General features: G+C 38.1%; 1 protein-coding gene across 32 annotated transcripts in view; it reads left to right on the top strand.

Moving 5' to 3' along the window:
• The window catches only part of CHD9 (chromodomain helicase DNA binding protein 9), a 284,556-nt gene that overhangs the window by 204,351 nt on the left and 64,297 nt on the right, over positions 1-15,908 (top strand). For all 32 annotated transcript variants that reach the window (XM_070063523.1, XM_070063508.1, XM_070063515.1 and 29 more), the window contains 7 exons: positions 2,817-2,993; positions 4,585-4,728; positions 4,838-5,093; positions 6,836-7,046; positions 8,438-8,633; positions 9,463-9,630; positions 11,354-11,533. In XM_070063523.1, coding sequence (XP_069919624.1) covers positions 2,817-2,993; positions 4,585-4,728; positions 4,838-5,093; positions 6,836-7,046; positions 8,438-8,633; positions 9,463-9,630; positions 11,354-11,533 — 1,332 coding nt within the window. The remainder of the gene's footprint in view (positions 1-2,816; positions 2,994-4,584; positions 4,729-4,837; positions 5,094-6,835; positions 7,047-8,437; positions 8,634-9,462; positions 9,631-11,353; positions 11,534-15,908) is intronic.

Consider the following 15,908-nt stretch of genomic DNA (forward strand, 5'->3'; position numbering starts at 1 on the left):
GCCAAGTACACAATTCATTCCAGGATTTTTTACCTCTACAAATGCCATAAATTTATACTTTATATGATTTTTTAATCCTTTATTTATTTGAAAGGAAGAATGACACAGAGCAAGGAAGAGACAGAGAAAGAGAGATCTTCCATTCACTGGTTGACTCCCCAAATGGCCACAATAGCAAGGCTGAATTCAGGAGCCCAGAACTCCCTACAGGCCTGCCATGTATGTGACAGGGGCCAAAGTACTTGGGCCATCTCTGCTGCTTTCCCAGGTGCTTTAAGAGAAAGCGGGAAGCTGGATCAAGAAGCAAAGCAACCAGTATTCCAACCAGCATTCCAGTATGGGATGCCAGCATCCTAAGTGGTGGCTTAAATCAGTGTGCCTCGATGCCAGCTCCCTTTATACTAATCTTGATACTATCTTCCTTGAGCTATTGTTTCATTTAATGGCCAGTGTATTTAGCCAATGTGAATTAATTGAAGTTAATTAAATTAATATGACTTGAATCCAAGAATATAAAATTGTTGTTAACCCTTCCTTTCTTTTAGTAGTTTACATTTTCAAGCTCATTTAAACAGCCTCTTTACTAAGACTGCAGAACTTCATGCTCTCCTACATCACAAACTATTCCTTCGCAACCCCCCCATGTCTGATTCCTTCTTACCTCTATTTCTAAACTTTGAGGTGACCAGGGCTTGGTCTTCAAACATTACATCTCTACTCATTCCCTCAGAGATTTCATTCATATGTACTACTTTATTTTTTTAAAAGGTTATTTAAAAATTATTTATTTTTCTTGAAAGTCAGAGTTACACAGAGAGAAGAAAGGCAGAGAGAGGTCTTCCATCCAATGGTTCACTCCCCAATTGGCTGCAACAGTCAGAGCTGTACCGATCCAAAGCCAGGAACAAGGAGCTTCTTCTGGGTCTCCCATGTGGGTGCAGGGGCCCAAGGGCTTGTGCCATCTTCCATTGCTTTCCCAGGCCATAGCAGAGAGCTGGATTGGAAGTGGAACAGCCGGGTCTTGAACCAGTGCCCATGTCGGGTGCCGGTGCTTCAGGCTAGGGTGTTAACCTGCTGCGCCACAGCGCTGGCCCCATTGTACAACTTTTTTTTTTTTTTCTTTTTTCTTTCTTTTTTTTTTTTTTTTTGACAGAGTTATAGACAGAGAGACAGAGAGAAAGGTCTTCCTTCCATGGTTAACTCCCCAAATGGTTGCAACGGCCGGCACTGCACCGATCCGAAGCCAGGAGCCAGGTGCTTCTTCCTGGTCTCCCATGTGGGTGCAGGGGCCCAAACATTTGGGCTATCCTCAACTGCCCTCTCGGGCCATAGCAGAGAGCTGGTCTGGAAGAGGAGCAACTGGGACTAGAACCCGGCGCCCATATTGGATGCTGGGCCCGCAGGCAGAGGATGAACCAAGTGAGCCACGGAGCCAGCTCCATAACTTTAAATATTATTTGTATGGCTGGCGCTGTGGCATAGTGGGTAAAGCCACCATTTGCAGTGCTAGCATCCCTTATGGGCACCGATTCGAGACCTAGCTGCTCCACTTCTGATCCAGCTCTCTGCTGTGGCCTGGGAAAGCAGAAGAATTGCCTGGGAGACTCAGAAGCTCCAGGCTTCTGGCTTCAGATCAACTCAACTATAGCTGTTGCAGCCATTTGGGGAGTTAACTGGTAAATGAAAGACCTCTCTCTCTCTTTCTTTCTCTCTCTCTCTGTAACTCTGACTTTGAAATAAATAAACTTAAAAAAAAAAAAAAGCAATACTGTTTGTACTTTGAGACACTCCCAAATCTATATATCACCAACTCTGAATTCTTTGCTAAATTCTAAAATCGTACTCAAAAGTCCAGTCAACAACTCCTCTTGCATATTTCTAGCAGACATCTCAAACTTAACATGTATTAACCAAAATTGTAGATTTTCTCATGTTAGTAAATAGCAACACCATTTTTCAGTTGTTCATTAAAATTTTAGAGTCAAATTTGACTTTATCTCTGACTCTGACACTTGCTGCTGCTTCAAGAATGCCATCTCCAGATCTAGATGTCAGTATAGTGGGCTTCCTTCTTTATCTTCAGATCTGTGCTCAAACATTGCTTCTCAGTAATGGTTTCCCAACTATCCCATACAAAATTGCAATGGTCACCTCCAACCCTAGACTGCTTATCCCACATCCTTTTTCTACTTTATCCTTCAGCACTTACCTCTTTCTAGCTTGCTTTTCTAGAAAGAAATTTTTGTTGTTTATTTTTATTGGCCATTTTTTGTATTAGAATTATTGGAATGTAAGTTCAACTTTGATAGTTACTTTTGTCTGTTTTGTTTATTGTTGTATCTTCAGCGGCTAAACAGGGTCTGTCACATAGAAAATAAAATTTGCCAAATAAATTACTGGATGGCTAATTTTGATATTTACCATTTCTTTGCCACCTATGTAGACTCATGGATACAAGTAATAATTACTAGTACTGGCCAGATTTTATAGTGACCAATTTTTTTTTTAGCTAAGGTTGATATTACAGATCTTAAATATTATCATAAAACATTTTACCCAAGAATACTTACTTGGATACAATTATAAATAATATGATTATATTAACATAAATTTTGACAGTGTTGTTGAAGACAGCAGCAATCTAATGTAGTTTTAATACTAAAATTTCTGATTTTACAGCACTGTCTGCGTATATGAGGATTTCAGTGGAAAATATTTATAGCAGATGTTATTAGGTGTACTTTTTTTCTATGTGACAGGAGTAAAAATACATTAAGATATTCTAGCCAATTATTATATTTGATAATAATTTCTAGGGACGTATCATTCGAGGAGCTTACAGATTCCAGGCCATCATCACCACTTTCGAAATGATTCTTGGAGGCTGTGGAGAGCTTAATGCAATTGAATGGCGATGTGTGATTATTGATGAAGCACATAGGTTAAAAAATAAAAATTGTAAACTTCTAGAAGGTCTGAAACTCATGAATCTGGTAAGTAACTTAATATATCATTATGACAACTTATCTCTTAGTTTTGTAGTAAAAGATCATGGAGGATCAGAAAGCTAAGGCTAAAAAGTTATAAATAAATTAGGTATGTATTTTGTTTAGAGTATAGATACACCTGAATTCTGTCTGTAATAATTGAGTTTTTTTTTCTCTTTAATTAGTACAAGGCAGTTAATATCTGTTTTCTAAGACATAAATAACTTTTTTCTTGCTATTTTTAGAGAGGCAGAGCTCCCATCTACTGGTTCAGTCCCCAAATGCCCATAAATGGCCCCTCGCTGGGACAAATCCAGGACCTGGGAACTCTTTCCAGGTCTCTGCGTTTCAAATAAATAAATAAATCTTTTAAAAAAATAAAGTTCCTGTACAATTCTACATGCTTATCATTTGTTGATTATAATTAATAGTGTGATTTCTTAATGTTATTTTCTTATTCATGTGTTTCTTTTAATTACATTTTAATTTTTAATTTAAGATCACATATTATATGAGCACTAGAACAGATAACTCAGATAAACAGTATCAAATCAAATGCTCCTTTTACTCCCTCTCCATCTATGACTCACATCCAGTTTAACTCCTCACTCCAATATTTAAAGTTTGAAGTTATTTTTCTAGATCATTTGTTAGCATATATATATATGTGCAAATGGATATGTAATTTATTTAGACAATTTGAAGGTGTCAAATGAAATTTTAAATCATAATTTGTGCTGTTAACATTTTTATTTTCATCTGTTACTAATAATGTTTCATTTTTAAAAGAATTCTAGTTTAGAAGTATATTCAATACTTCTTGGGTTGCAGCCTAAATGATTTGACAATTTATTCTTCAGTGAAAAGTGATAATCATCCAAATTATAAGAAATGAACAGTCTCTGGCATACAAATTACCAAACCAAGGAAGGCTTAAAAAAGCAAATACCCTCTTTGTTCCTAGAAAGTTATTTCATTGGGAAACCTATTATATACTTTTAAAATTATTTAGAATTTTATAAGGCATAAATAGGTAAAAATTAATAGCATATGGAGTAAAATATAAGAATGATAGATTTTTTAAAAAAAAAGATTCATTTATTTGAAAAGTAGAGTTATAGAGGGAGGGAGGGAAGGAAGAAGGGAGAGGGGGAGAGAGATTTCTATCTACTGTTCACTCCTCAGATGGCCGCAACAGCTAGAGCTGGGCCGATCCAAAGCCAGGAGCCAAGAGCTACTGGGCCTCCCACGAGGGTTCAGGGGCCCAAGTACTTGGGCCATCTTCCTCTGATTTCCCAAGTGTATTAACAGGGAGCTGTTTCGAAGTGAAGCAGCCAGAACTGGAACTGGCACCTATACAGGATGCTGGTACAAGTGGCCACTTTATCCGCTACACCACAGCACCGGCCCCAACAACGAAATTTAAAAAGTGATTCAAAGAGTACTTGCTAAAGATAAGTAGATAGGTATTTTGAGTTGACTTTTAAATTATGTTCACAAAAGTACTTGCTTTTCAAATACTGAACATTTGATAAGTCAGCTGTCATATAATTTTAGTGCTGTGGTGGTTGATGTCAATTGTTTTTGCTTACTGTAGGAACACAAGGTGCTTTTGACTGGCACACCTCTCCAAAATACAGTTGAAGAACTATTCAGTCTTCTTCATTTTCTTGAACCCTTAAGGTTTCCTTCTGAATCAACATTTATGCAAGAATTTGGGGATCTGAAAACAGAAGAACAGGTATCCTATTGCTCTTTGTACAAGTACATCAGATTTCTTATTGTAATTAATTTGTATGTGTAATTGATTGTACACTTATATAATAGGTATTTTCATAATTTTAATTCAGGTGCAGAAACTTCAGGCTATTCTGAAGCCAATGATGCTGAGACGATTAAAAGAAGATGTGGAGAAAAAGTTGGCACCTAAAGAAGAAACCATCATTGAAGTAGAACTGACCAACATTCAGAAGAAATACTACCGCGCCATTTTGGAGAAGAATTTTTCATTTTTATCCAAAGGAGCAGGACAAACTAACGTACCTAACTTGGTCAATACCATGATGGAGCTCAGAAAGTGCTGTAATCACCCATATCTTATCAAAGGTAGTTGAAATATTTTTGTCCTACTGCAGAATCTAATAAAGGAGCAAAACATCACTACAGCCTAGTAGCTATCAACAGTTATCTACTCTAGTGTTCTGAGCAATTACAAGTGTTTCTAAACAAGGACAAGATAAACTACTTCTTTACTGTTGTGTTGGTAGAACAGGTTACAAGAGTAGGAATTTGTTCAGTCCAGTTTTGACTGACATTCTTCCAGCAGTTTAATCCTGATAGGCAAAGACAGCAAAGCCCTTATTTGAACCTCTGCATGCAGCATTTTTTTTTTTCCTGATTTCTTTATGGTCTAGGTATCCTTGTTAGTGTTTGAATTTTTGTACTACAATAATGTTACTTTTTAAGGTCTTGTGAGGTTCTTTACAGTGTTCCCTCTACAGTGTTTGAGTCTTTATGCTTATTCCTGGGAATATACTCTTCATTTGCTTAACTTTATCCAAAAAAAAAAATGAAATCTCTTTGAGAATCCTACTACTCTTTTGACTAGATAGTCTGGGGACAGGAACACAGTCTTTTTAATTTTGTCTAGATTCTGAAGGAATTCTGAAGGTAGCAAAGACTTATAATGTGACTTCCCTTGTCATTTATTCTTGTTTTTGTGGCTAGCAAGATACTTATAGCTGAGACCACATCAACTATTATCACCCTTCAGTTATGACCACTGTTATTGATTGATTTGTTAATATTAGATATTTATTTTAAAATTTGTATGTTTATGTATAGCATTAGGGCCACAATTTCACTTATTCTTTTTCCTAATAATATTCATTAAACATTCAGAAACATAACTTTTTTTCCTTAAAGATTTATTTATTTGAAAGGCAGAGATAGGAGAGAGAAAAATCAGTCTTCCGTTGTCTGCTTTACTGCCCTGTAACAGCCAGGGCTGGGCCAGGCTGAATCCATGAGCCTCTTTCAGTTCTCCTACATGGATGTAGGGGCTCAAGCGCTTGGGCCATCTTCCGCTGCTTTCCTAGGAGCATTAGCAGGGAGCTGGATCGAAAGTGGAGGCACAGGGACTCCAACTGGTGCCCATATAGAATGCCAACATTGCATGCAGAGGCTTAACCTTCTATGCCACAGTGCCGTCCCCAGCAGAAACATAAATTTATCAAGGCATTATGCCTTTTGCCCAGCTATTAAGGACATAAAAAGATATGTAAGACATTGTTTATTTCATTAATGAAATTAAACTCATATATTGTATGGAGTTAGCCACAAATGTAAATAATTCTAATAAAAGCAATTCTGTCATCAGAAAGGTATGCTACAGAAGCATGGAGGAACAGTAATTCTGACTTAAAAGAAAGCAATGGGGGTGGGGGTGGGGGTTGGGGGTGCCGTGCTGTGGCACAGTGGGTTAAAGCCCCAGCCTGCAGCGCTGGCATCCCATTTGGGCACCAGTTCGAGTCTTCGCTGCTCCTCTTCCAATCCAGCTCTCTGCTGTGGCCTGGGAAAACAGTGGAAGATGGCCCAAGTCCTTGGGTCCCTGCACGCATGTGGGAGACCTGAAGAAGCTCCTGGCTCCTGGCTTCGGATCAGCTCAGCTCTGGCCATTGCAGTCATTTGGGGAGTAAACTAGCAGAATGGAAGACTTCTCTCTCTCTGGTTCTACCTCTCTCTGTATCTCTTTAAAAATAATAATAATAATTCTTTAAAAACAAAAAGAAAGCACCTTGGGGTTGTCTACATTTGAGCATTGCTGCAGTCTCCTATTTCTTTGATAGGTGCTGAGGAAAAAATACTTGGAGAATTTAGAGACACATACAATCCAGCTGCTTCTGATTTTCATCTTCAAGCAATGATCCAGTCTGCTGGTAAATTGGTCCTTATTGATAAATTGCTTCCCAAAATGAAAGCAGGAGGTCATAAAGTACTCATCTTCTCTCAAATGGTCCGCTGCCTTGACATTCTAGAGGACTATCTCATACATAAAAGGTAAGGCATACTGTATGTAACTCACTGATTTTTGCTCTGAATTATGCTATCAATTACTGTGTTTTTAATGTTTGTGCAGCACTATACCGTAACCTAACTTTACGCATTATCTTTCTCTTTACCTAGATAAGAATCCGTTCAAATCTATAAGTAAAGATTGCTTAGGATTATGTGTTATGTGTTTTCCTAACCTACATATGTTGCAGTAGTAGGTGGGGCTGAGGAGACTGATTAAGAAAACTTTGCAAATTAACAGGTATTTTTTTTGACCTAGGAATGGGTTTACTAGTTTACATTTTACTTGATATGTAAGCCTCATGGTAACAACAGTTTAAATTGACATATTTAAGACACCCATCTTCAAAATTGAAAAAATTGATGCAAGAGCCTTTTTGGATCTGTTTGATTGTTATAATTAGAACCTTAAATTGTTGCCCTTGAATTCTTATGCACTAAATACAGTTTGGTCATGCTTGTGTTTGTAAATTTATGACAGTAAGGTACTCTTAAATATTATCCATATTTAGATAAATAGAATATTATTATGGGATATTTTATTAAAGCATTAGGGATTCAATCTGATACCAACACATTAATATAAAAATAATATTATAGATTTCAATGTAGCAGATTTTTATCTTCATAAAAGTAAACGTCTGTGTTTATAGATAAGTAAAGGTTCATATTGTCAAAGATAATATAGTTCATTTTAATTTCTCATTTTTCTTTCTAATTCCATGTTTGTTGTTCTACTCCTTCGGAATTACTCTAAAATGTATATAATTCTCAATTTTATAACATCTAAGTGGTAGAAACATTAAATTGCAATATTCCTAAAATAGCTATTCTTATATTTCATGGTTTCCATACTCAAAGAATTGTAGAAAAGATAAATATAATTGCACATATAAATTTTATGATTATTGTTGAAAACCTCAAGTTGCCTTTATTGTCATAGGTAACATTGGCAAAAGTCACCCTGAATCAAGTTTATCAGTTGAGAATAACTAGATTAAAGACCAAAAAAAATTTTCCAGGCTTCTTGTGGAACTTATGAAAGTTTTTACTTCTTGTAAAAAGTAATTTTTTATGATGAGGTCAACAAAGTAGATTTTATGGGCTGTCTTTTGTTAGTCCAACTGTTGAAAATAATATGTAGTGCTATTTTACCCAGTCATCTAGGGATTTAGAGATTTTATATTTTTATATTGCTTTGTATTTCTTCCTTAGCACCAATACCAAGAAGTATAAAACCCTAAATACTAATTGAGATGATATAGCTTTTTAATTTTATAGTAAATGTAATATAGGAAAATTAAGTTTATATTTGATAGAATATCTTCATTTTCATTATATTTATCTACCTAAATTGATTATCTTTCATTTGCTAGATATTTATATGAGCGAATTGATGGAAGAGTCAGAGGGAATCTTCGACAAGCTGCTATAGATCGATTTAGTAAACCTGATTCAGATCGATTTGTTTTTCTCTTATGTACCCGAGCTGGTGGGTTGGGCATCAACTTAACTGCAGCTGATACATGTATAATTTTTGATTCTGATTGGAATCCTCAAAATGACCTTCAGGTAAGTTTAATTCCATAGCTAATAAGGAATCTCATTTTTTAATAAAAATTCTTGGAACTTTTTCATAATACTCATCTTTATCTGGACAGACTAACGTGTGTTTTCCTACAAAATGTCCAAAATAAAATCATTGATACTATTTTAATGACAATAAAATATACTTTTTATTAATACGTCTTAATAACTTACAAAATGATATACCTAGTTTAATACAGTATTTTATTGTTTAAAATATGTTGTGGGATATATTTATGATTTTTGGAGGCTGCTGCATTGAACTTTGGCCAAACATAGAAGAAAGCAGCAGCCAGGCCAACTTTTGAACCTTGAAGAGGTGGAGTGAACCAGTGCATAGAAAATCTCTCGCTCTCCCTCTCTCCCTCTCTCCCTCTCTCCCTCTCTCCCTCTCTCCCTCTCTCCCTCTCTCCCTCTCTCCCTCTCCCTCTCCCTCTCCCTCTCCCTCCATCTCCCTCACTACCTCGCTTTCTCTCTAACTCTGCCTTTCAAATAATTAAAATGAATCTTTAAAAATAATTCAGGTTGCCTTCAGTTAAAAGATCTGTTCACAGATTTTGTTTTCCTTTCAAAAATAATCAGTTATATCCCTATTTAAATAAAATGGATATATATTTCTGAAATATAACCTTAAATTTTAACTTACTACTGAGTGTGTGACTTCTCATTCTGGAGAACTCTACCTGAACTTTTAGAAAAAGGTAATATCTAACATTTCTCATATTCTCACATATTTGTACACCATATATTATTTACTGTTAAATGCCTTTTGTGGAAAAAAAATTGAATCTATAACTTTTCATTTTTTTAATAGGCCCAAGCTCGTTGCCACAGAATTGGTCAAAATAAGGCAGTTAAAGTCTACAGACTAGTGACTCGTAACTCGTATGAGAGGGAGATGTTTGACCGAGCCAGTCTGAAACTGGGCTTAGATAAGGCTGTGTTACAGAGCATGAGTGGAAGAGACAGTAATGTTGGTGGTGTAAGTTTATTCTCTTTTTCACCCTTCTTTTTGGCATTTAATTTTAACTCTAGTATTTTTTCATTTAACTTTGATGCTTATGGAGCAGTAAATAAAATACATTGTTTTATGTAAGAGATCATTTTCAGAAGGGAGCTCTTTAGTTAATACTTCTGAGTCCTCTTTTGTCTTACCTCCAGAGCCTATCAATTCTAAGATGGTGTTTTCACAACAGAAATTCTTTGCTCTCGTTTTAGGACATGTGTATAGTGACATAGCAAAATAGAATTTGTGAAAATACCTGTTATTTTTATAAACAGTTTCTTAAGTTATCTTTTAAAGGTCCCCTACTAGCATTGATTTGTCTCTATAAAGATGGCTTTTGGCATTTTTTTCCCTCAATATTCTTACTTAAGGAATCCTAGGTGTTTTGTTTGTTTGTTTGTTTTTGTTTGTTTTTTGACAAGCAGAGTGGACAGTGAGAGAGAGTGAGAGAGAGAGAGAAATGTCTTCCTTTGCCGTTGGTTCACCCTCCAATGGCCACCGCAACCGGTGTGCTGCGGCCGGCGCACCGCGCTGATCCGAAGGTAGGAGCCAGGTACTTCTCCTGGTCTCCCATGGGGTGCAGGGCTCAAGCACTTGGGCCATCCTCCACTGCACTCCCTGGCCACAGCAGAGAGCTGGCCTGGAAGAGGAGCAACCGGGACAGAATCTGGCGCCCAACGGGATCTAGAACCCGGTGTGCCACAAGGTGGAGGATTAGCCTATTCAGCCATGGCACCGGCTAAGAATCCTAGTTTTAAAAATCTTCAGGCCGGCGCCGCGGCTCACTAGGCTAATCCTCCACCTAGCGGCGCCGGCACACCGGGTTCTAGTCCCGGTCGGGGCGCCGGATTCTGTCCCGGTTGCCCCTCTTCCAGGCCAGCCCTCTGCTGTGGCCAGGGAGTGCAGTGGAGGATGGCCCAGGTGCTTGGGCCCTGCACCCCATGGGAGACCAGGAAAAGCACCTGGCTCCTGGCTCCTGCCATCGGATCAGCGCGGTGCGCTGGCCGCAGCGCGCCAGCCGCGCTGGCCATTGGAGGGTGAACCAACAGCAAAAGGAAGACCTTTCTCTCTGTCTCTCTCTCTCACTGTCCACTCTGCCTGTCAAAAAAAAATAATAATTAAAAAAAAAAATCTTCAGTGACAGACTGCACCACGGCTCACTTGGCTAATCATGATGCTGGCACCCTGGGTTCTAGTCCGGTTGGGGCGCCAGATTCTGTCCCAGTTGCTCCTCTTCCAGTCCATCTCTCTGCTGTGGCCCTGGAAGGCAGTGGAGGATGGCCCAAGTCCTTGGGCCCTGCACCTGCATGGGAGACCAGGAGGAAGCACCTGGCTCCTGGCTTCGGATCGGTGCAGCGCCCCATAGCTGCCATTTGGGGAGTGAACCAATGGAAGGAAGACCTTTTCTCTGTCTCTCTCTCTCACTGTCTAATTCTGCCTGTCAAAAAATAAAAATAAAAATAAGAAATCTTCAGTGATTACCTGCCCCATAGGCTTTATTTTAGTAAGATATTTTTGGCAAATAGATAATTTTTATTTTGAAGGCAGCAAAAAGAAGAGTCAGCGCTTTCAGCATATTACCTCAATGAGTTCTCTGTTATGTTGATCCTAAACCGAAATACAACTTAAACATGGCCTCTTGTTTTTGACATACTTGGGAATCTTTAAACCATTCTTACCAAAATTATTTTCTGCCCAGATTCAACAGCTTTCCAAAAAGGAAATAGAAGACCTGCTTCGAAGAGGGGCTTATGGTGCTATTATGGAGGAAGAAGATGAAGGTTCTAAATTCTGTGAAGAAGATATTGACCAGATATTACTACGTCGCACAAAAACCATTACAATTGAATCAGAAGGACGAGGATCAACATTTGCCAAGGTAATAAAGAATGCTGTTATATAAACATGGCAGTGATGTCTACATCTCCTCTCTTGCTTGCTTTTTGTCTCTCTGCCTTCCAAATAAAATGAAAAAAAAAAAAAATAAAGTAAAAATTTGATGTAGAACAAAAGACATTTAATTGTTCAATTTACAAAACAAAATCTGAATCATGCTTCCAATGGATTGCTTATTTGTAAGGGCCCTTTTGTGATTCCTGCTTTCTGCTAATTTCTAAAAATACTCCTTGAGGTAGGCATGTGGCTTAGTGATTTAGGCACCATTTGGGTTGCCTACATCCTGCGTCAGAGTGCTGAGTTCAGTTCCTAGCTCCCCTCCCAATTCCAGCTGGGAGGCAGCAGTGACAACTCAAGTAGTTGTCACTCATGTACTGTCACCCATGTAAGACAATTGGATGAGTTCTCAACTTGTAGCTCTCAGCCTTAGCTATTGGGAGCATTTGTAGAATAAACCAGTGTTTGGGAGCTCTCTCCCTGTCTCTCTGCCTCATGAATAAATAAATTTAATTCTTTTTAGATAATTACTTAAAAAAATAATATCTTTCCTTGCAAATAGTAAAGGAATTAGTGATTGAAGGAATGTATTTTTTAAAATAATTTTGCAGAAACTAGGATTTAATATTTTGAAATTGATAAATCTGTACTTGTTGACATCTTCCCCAACAGGCATTTCTAAAGTAAGTTTTAATGCATTTTCACAATCCTTGAAATCATGTAAGTTATCTTGAAAATATTCTCAATTAACAGCAGCATCTTTTTTTTTTTTTAAGATTTCTTATTTATAGAAAGGATTAAAGAGAGGGGGAGAGAGAGAGAGAGAAAGAGAGGGAGAGAAAGATCTTCCATTTTCTGGTTCACTCCCCAAATGGCAGCAATAGCCAGGGCTGGGCCATGCTGAAGCCAGGAGCCCACAATGGGTGGCAGGGACAGAAGGTGCTAAGTCCGTCCTCCGCCACTTTCTCAGGCATATTAACAGGGAACTGGATCAGAAGTGGGATAGCCAAGACTTGGGATACGAGCATTGCAGGTGGTGGCTTAACCTACTAAGCTGCAACATTGGCACCAACAATTGCATCTATTTGAAAAATAAGCTTGTAATATTTCTTGTATTTAAAGATTTATTTATTTATTTATTTGAAAGGCAGTGTTTCAGAGGGCCAGGGTGGTCTTTCATCTGTTGATTCACTCCCCAAATGGCCACAACAGCCGGAGCTGTGCTGATCCAACACTAGGAGCCTGGAGTTTCTTCCACGTCTCTCACGCGGGTGCAAGGGCCCAAGGACTTGGGTTATTTTCTGCTGCTTTCCCAGGTCATTAGCAGAGAGCTGGATTGGAAGTGGCACCTGTTGAATTGGAAGTCGGGACTTAATCCGGCACCTATATGGGATGTTGGCACTGCAGGCAATGGCTTTACTTACTATGCCACAATGCCAGCCCCCATTTATTTGAAAGGCAGAGTGAAGAGAGGCAGAGGCAAAGAGAGTGAGGTCTTTCATCCAATGGTTCCCTCCCCAAATGGCTACAAAATGGCCAGGGCTGGGTCAGACTGAAGCCAGGAGCCAGGAGCTTCATCCTTGTCTCCCATAGGGGTGCAGGGTCCCAAGGACTTGGGCTATCCTCTGCTGCCTTCTCAGGCACAGTAGCAGAGAGCTGGATTGGAAGTGGAGCAGCCCAGACTCAAAGATGTGTCCATATGGGATGCTGGTCCTGCCTGCAACAATTAACCCACTGCACTACAGTGCCAACCCCTGTCATATTTCTTTTATTATTTTTTAAAAGATTTATTTATTTATTTGAAAGAGTTACACAGAGAGAGAAGAGACAGAGAGAGAAAGAGAGGTCTTCCATCTGCTGGTTCATTCTCCAGTTGGCTGCAAGGGCCGGAGCTGCAACCATCTGAAACAGGAGCCAGGAGCTTCTTCCAGGTCTCTCACGTGGATGCAGGGGCCCAAGGACTTGGCCATCTTCCACTGATTTCCCAGGCCATAGCAGAGAGCTGGATCAGAAGTAGAGCAGCCGGATCTCTAACTGGTGGTGCCCATATCGGATGCCAGCACTGCAGGTGGCAGCTTTACCTGCTACACCACCGTGTCGGCCCTGTCATATTCCTTATGATGAATGCCACAAAAGCTATTTAATTGTGAAGTTTTTCCTAGCAGATTATTTCAGTAATCAGTTGTTATCTGGTAGAATAAAAATGATTATCTAATGTAGCATAAAATTTTTCTTTCAGTGATTTCATATTTGTTGGCTTTTCATGTTAAATGTTCTCCAATTCATGTAAAACAGATATTAATTTACTTGGTTAAGTCGCAAAAGACGTGTCAGTGAAACTAATACAAAATAAGTCTCCATGTGCCTAGTGAACTTTTCCATGGTCCTAAAAACTAATGGCTTTATGCTAATGAAGACTTTATAGCGTATGTCCTCAGTTGTAATAAATTCATTTCTAAATGAACAAAATGAAGTCTACTCGTATTGAAGGAATTACTTAATTCCTTAAATATATATCTCTTGCACTTAAACCATTTGATGAAATGTTAAGATGTACCTTCTATTTGTTAAGCTTTATTTATTTATTTACTTGAGAGATGGAGAGAAAGGACATTTCCAATTGCTGGTTCACTAACTGGTGAATGCTGGTACTGAACTAGGGCTACGCTGGGAACTGAACTCAATCCAGGTCCCATATGGGTGACAAGAACCCAACTACATGAGTTATCACCTCTGCCTCTTGGGTCTGTGTTAGCAGGAAATTGGAAGCTTGAGTTGGGAGTCAAATTCAGGAACTCCATTGTGAGGCATGAGCATCCCAATCAGAGTTTCAACCACTAGGCTAACCACCTTCCCCATATAATGACTTATATACAGAAGATAATGGCAATCCTGTTTTTATCTTATCCAACTAGTTAGTTAACCTTTGTTCTTTGATGTTGGCTATAAGTTTTTGTGTTATGTGGTTTATTATTATGAAGTGTCTCATTCTGTTATTTTGTATTGCCACTGTAAATTATTTCAGATTTAGTGGCTTAAAACAAAAGAATTTATTCTCTTATAGTTCTGGATGTTAGAAGTCCAACATGGTTTTATAGGGCTAGAATCAAGGTGTCAGCAGGGCTGGTTCATTCTGGAGGCTCCAGGGGAGAATCTGTTTCTTATCTCTTCCAGTTCCTAAGACTGCGTGCATTCCTTGGCTTGTGGCCACAGTACTCCAAATGCTGCTTCTGTCGTGTCATATCCTTTTCCTCTTCTATAGTCGAATTTCCCTCTGCCTCCTTCTTTTAAGGATGCTTAATTACTTTTAGGGCCTACTTGGATAATACAAACTCATTCCCCTCCCCATCTGCAAAATCCCTTCTACCATATAAAGCAACACTCACAATGTTAGGACCAGACACCTTTGGGGCCATTATTCAGCCTACCACATTCATCATTTCAAATAAATACAAAAGAACTGCTTCTTAGAAATTTCCTAATCATAAAGTTTAATGTAGAACAAGATTAAAAGGTAAATGTATTTTATTTAATCCTGTCACCTCTTTCATAAATATGCCAGCAAGATGGACATATTTAAACACCTATAATATTTAACATTTGCTATGTATGAGCATCTTAAAAGCCCAGCCTCAGAAGAATGCTGATAAAATGAATAAGTATACTTATTACTTGGTAAGCAATGACATTAACTAAATCCTTAAGTTCAGCAAGAGAGGTTTAGTATTTTAATTTTGTTCCTACTTATTTTTTTGAAATTTTATAAAGTTTCAAACTGCAGGTTGAAATATCCCTTATCAGAAATGCTTGGAATAAGAATCTCGGGTTTTGGAATTTTTCTTGTTTTGGAATAGAGGCATAGACTTTAGCAGTTGAACATGCCTAATTCAAAAATCTGAAAACCTTCCTGATCTTGGAGCACTCTGGATTTTAGCTTTTGGGATTAGGGATGAGATCTTGTATACTTATCACCCAGGGTCAGCTATAATTAACTCGTGCTAAACTCCCTTCATTACTATTCCATCCATCTTTCATATTTTTTTAAGCAAATCTCAGGTGACATATCATTACCTTTAAACATGTTTCTATATGTATCACTAAGAATAAACCCCCTCCTTTTTAAACATAACTACAGTACTGTTACCACACTTAAAAATAAGATTAAGTATAATTCCTTGATATGCCTTGATATTATCTAGTGTTCTAATAACTTCTTTTTATCTTGAATGCCATTAATGGCTTATTTGTTTTTAACAGTTTATCTTTCTAATGTGTGGTTTTCTGTATTATTAAATTCTATCCTGATGGTTTATTAGTGAAGATTTATCTTTTAAGTATATCCCAGATAATTAAGCATTATC

The sequence above is a fragment of the Oryctolagus cuniculus genome, chromosome 18 (genome assembly GCF_964237555.1).
Source record: "Oryctolagus cuniculus chromosome 18, mOryCun1.1, whole genome shotgun sequence".
Classification (NCBI taxonomy): Eukaryota; Metazoa; Chordata; class Mammalia; order Lagomorpha; family Leporidae; genus Oryctolagus; species Oryctolagus cuniculus.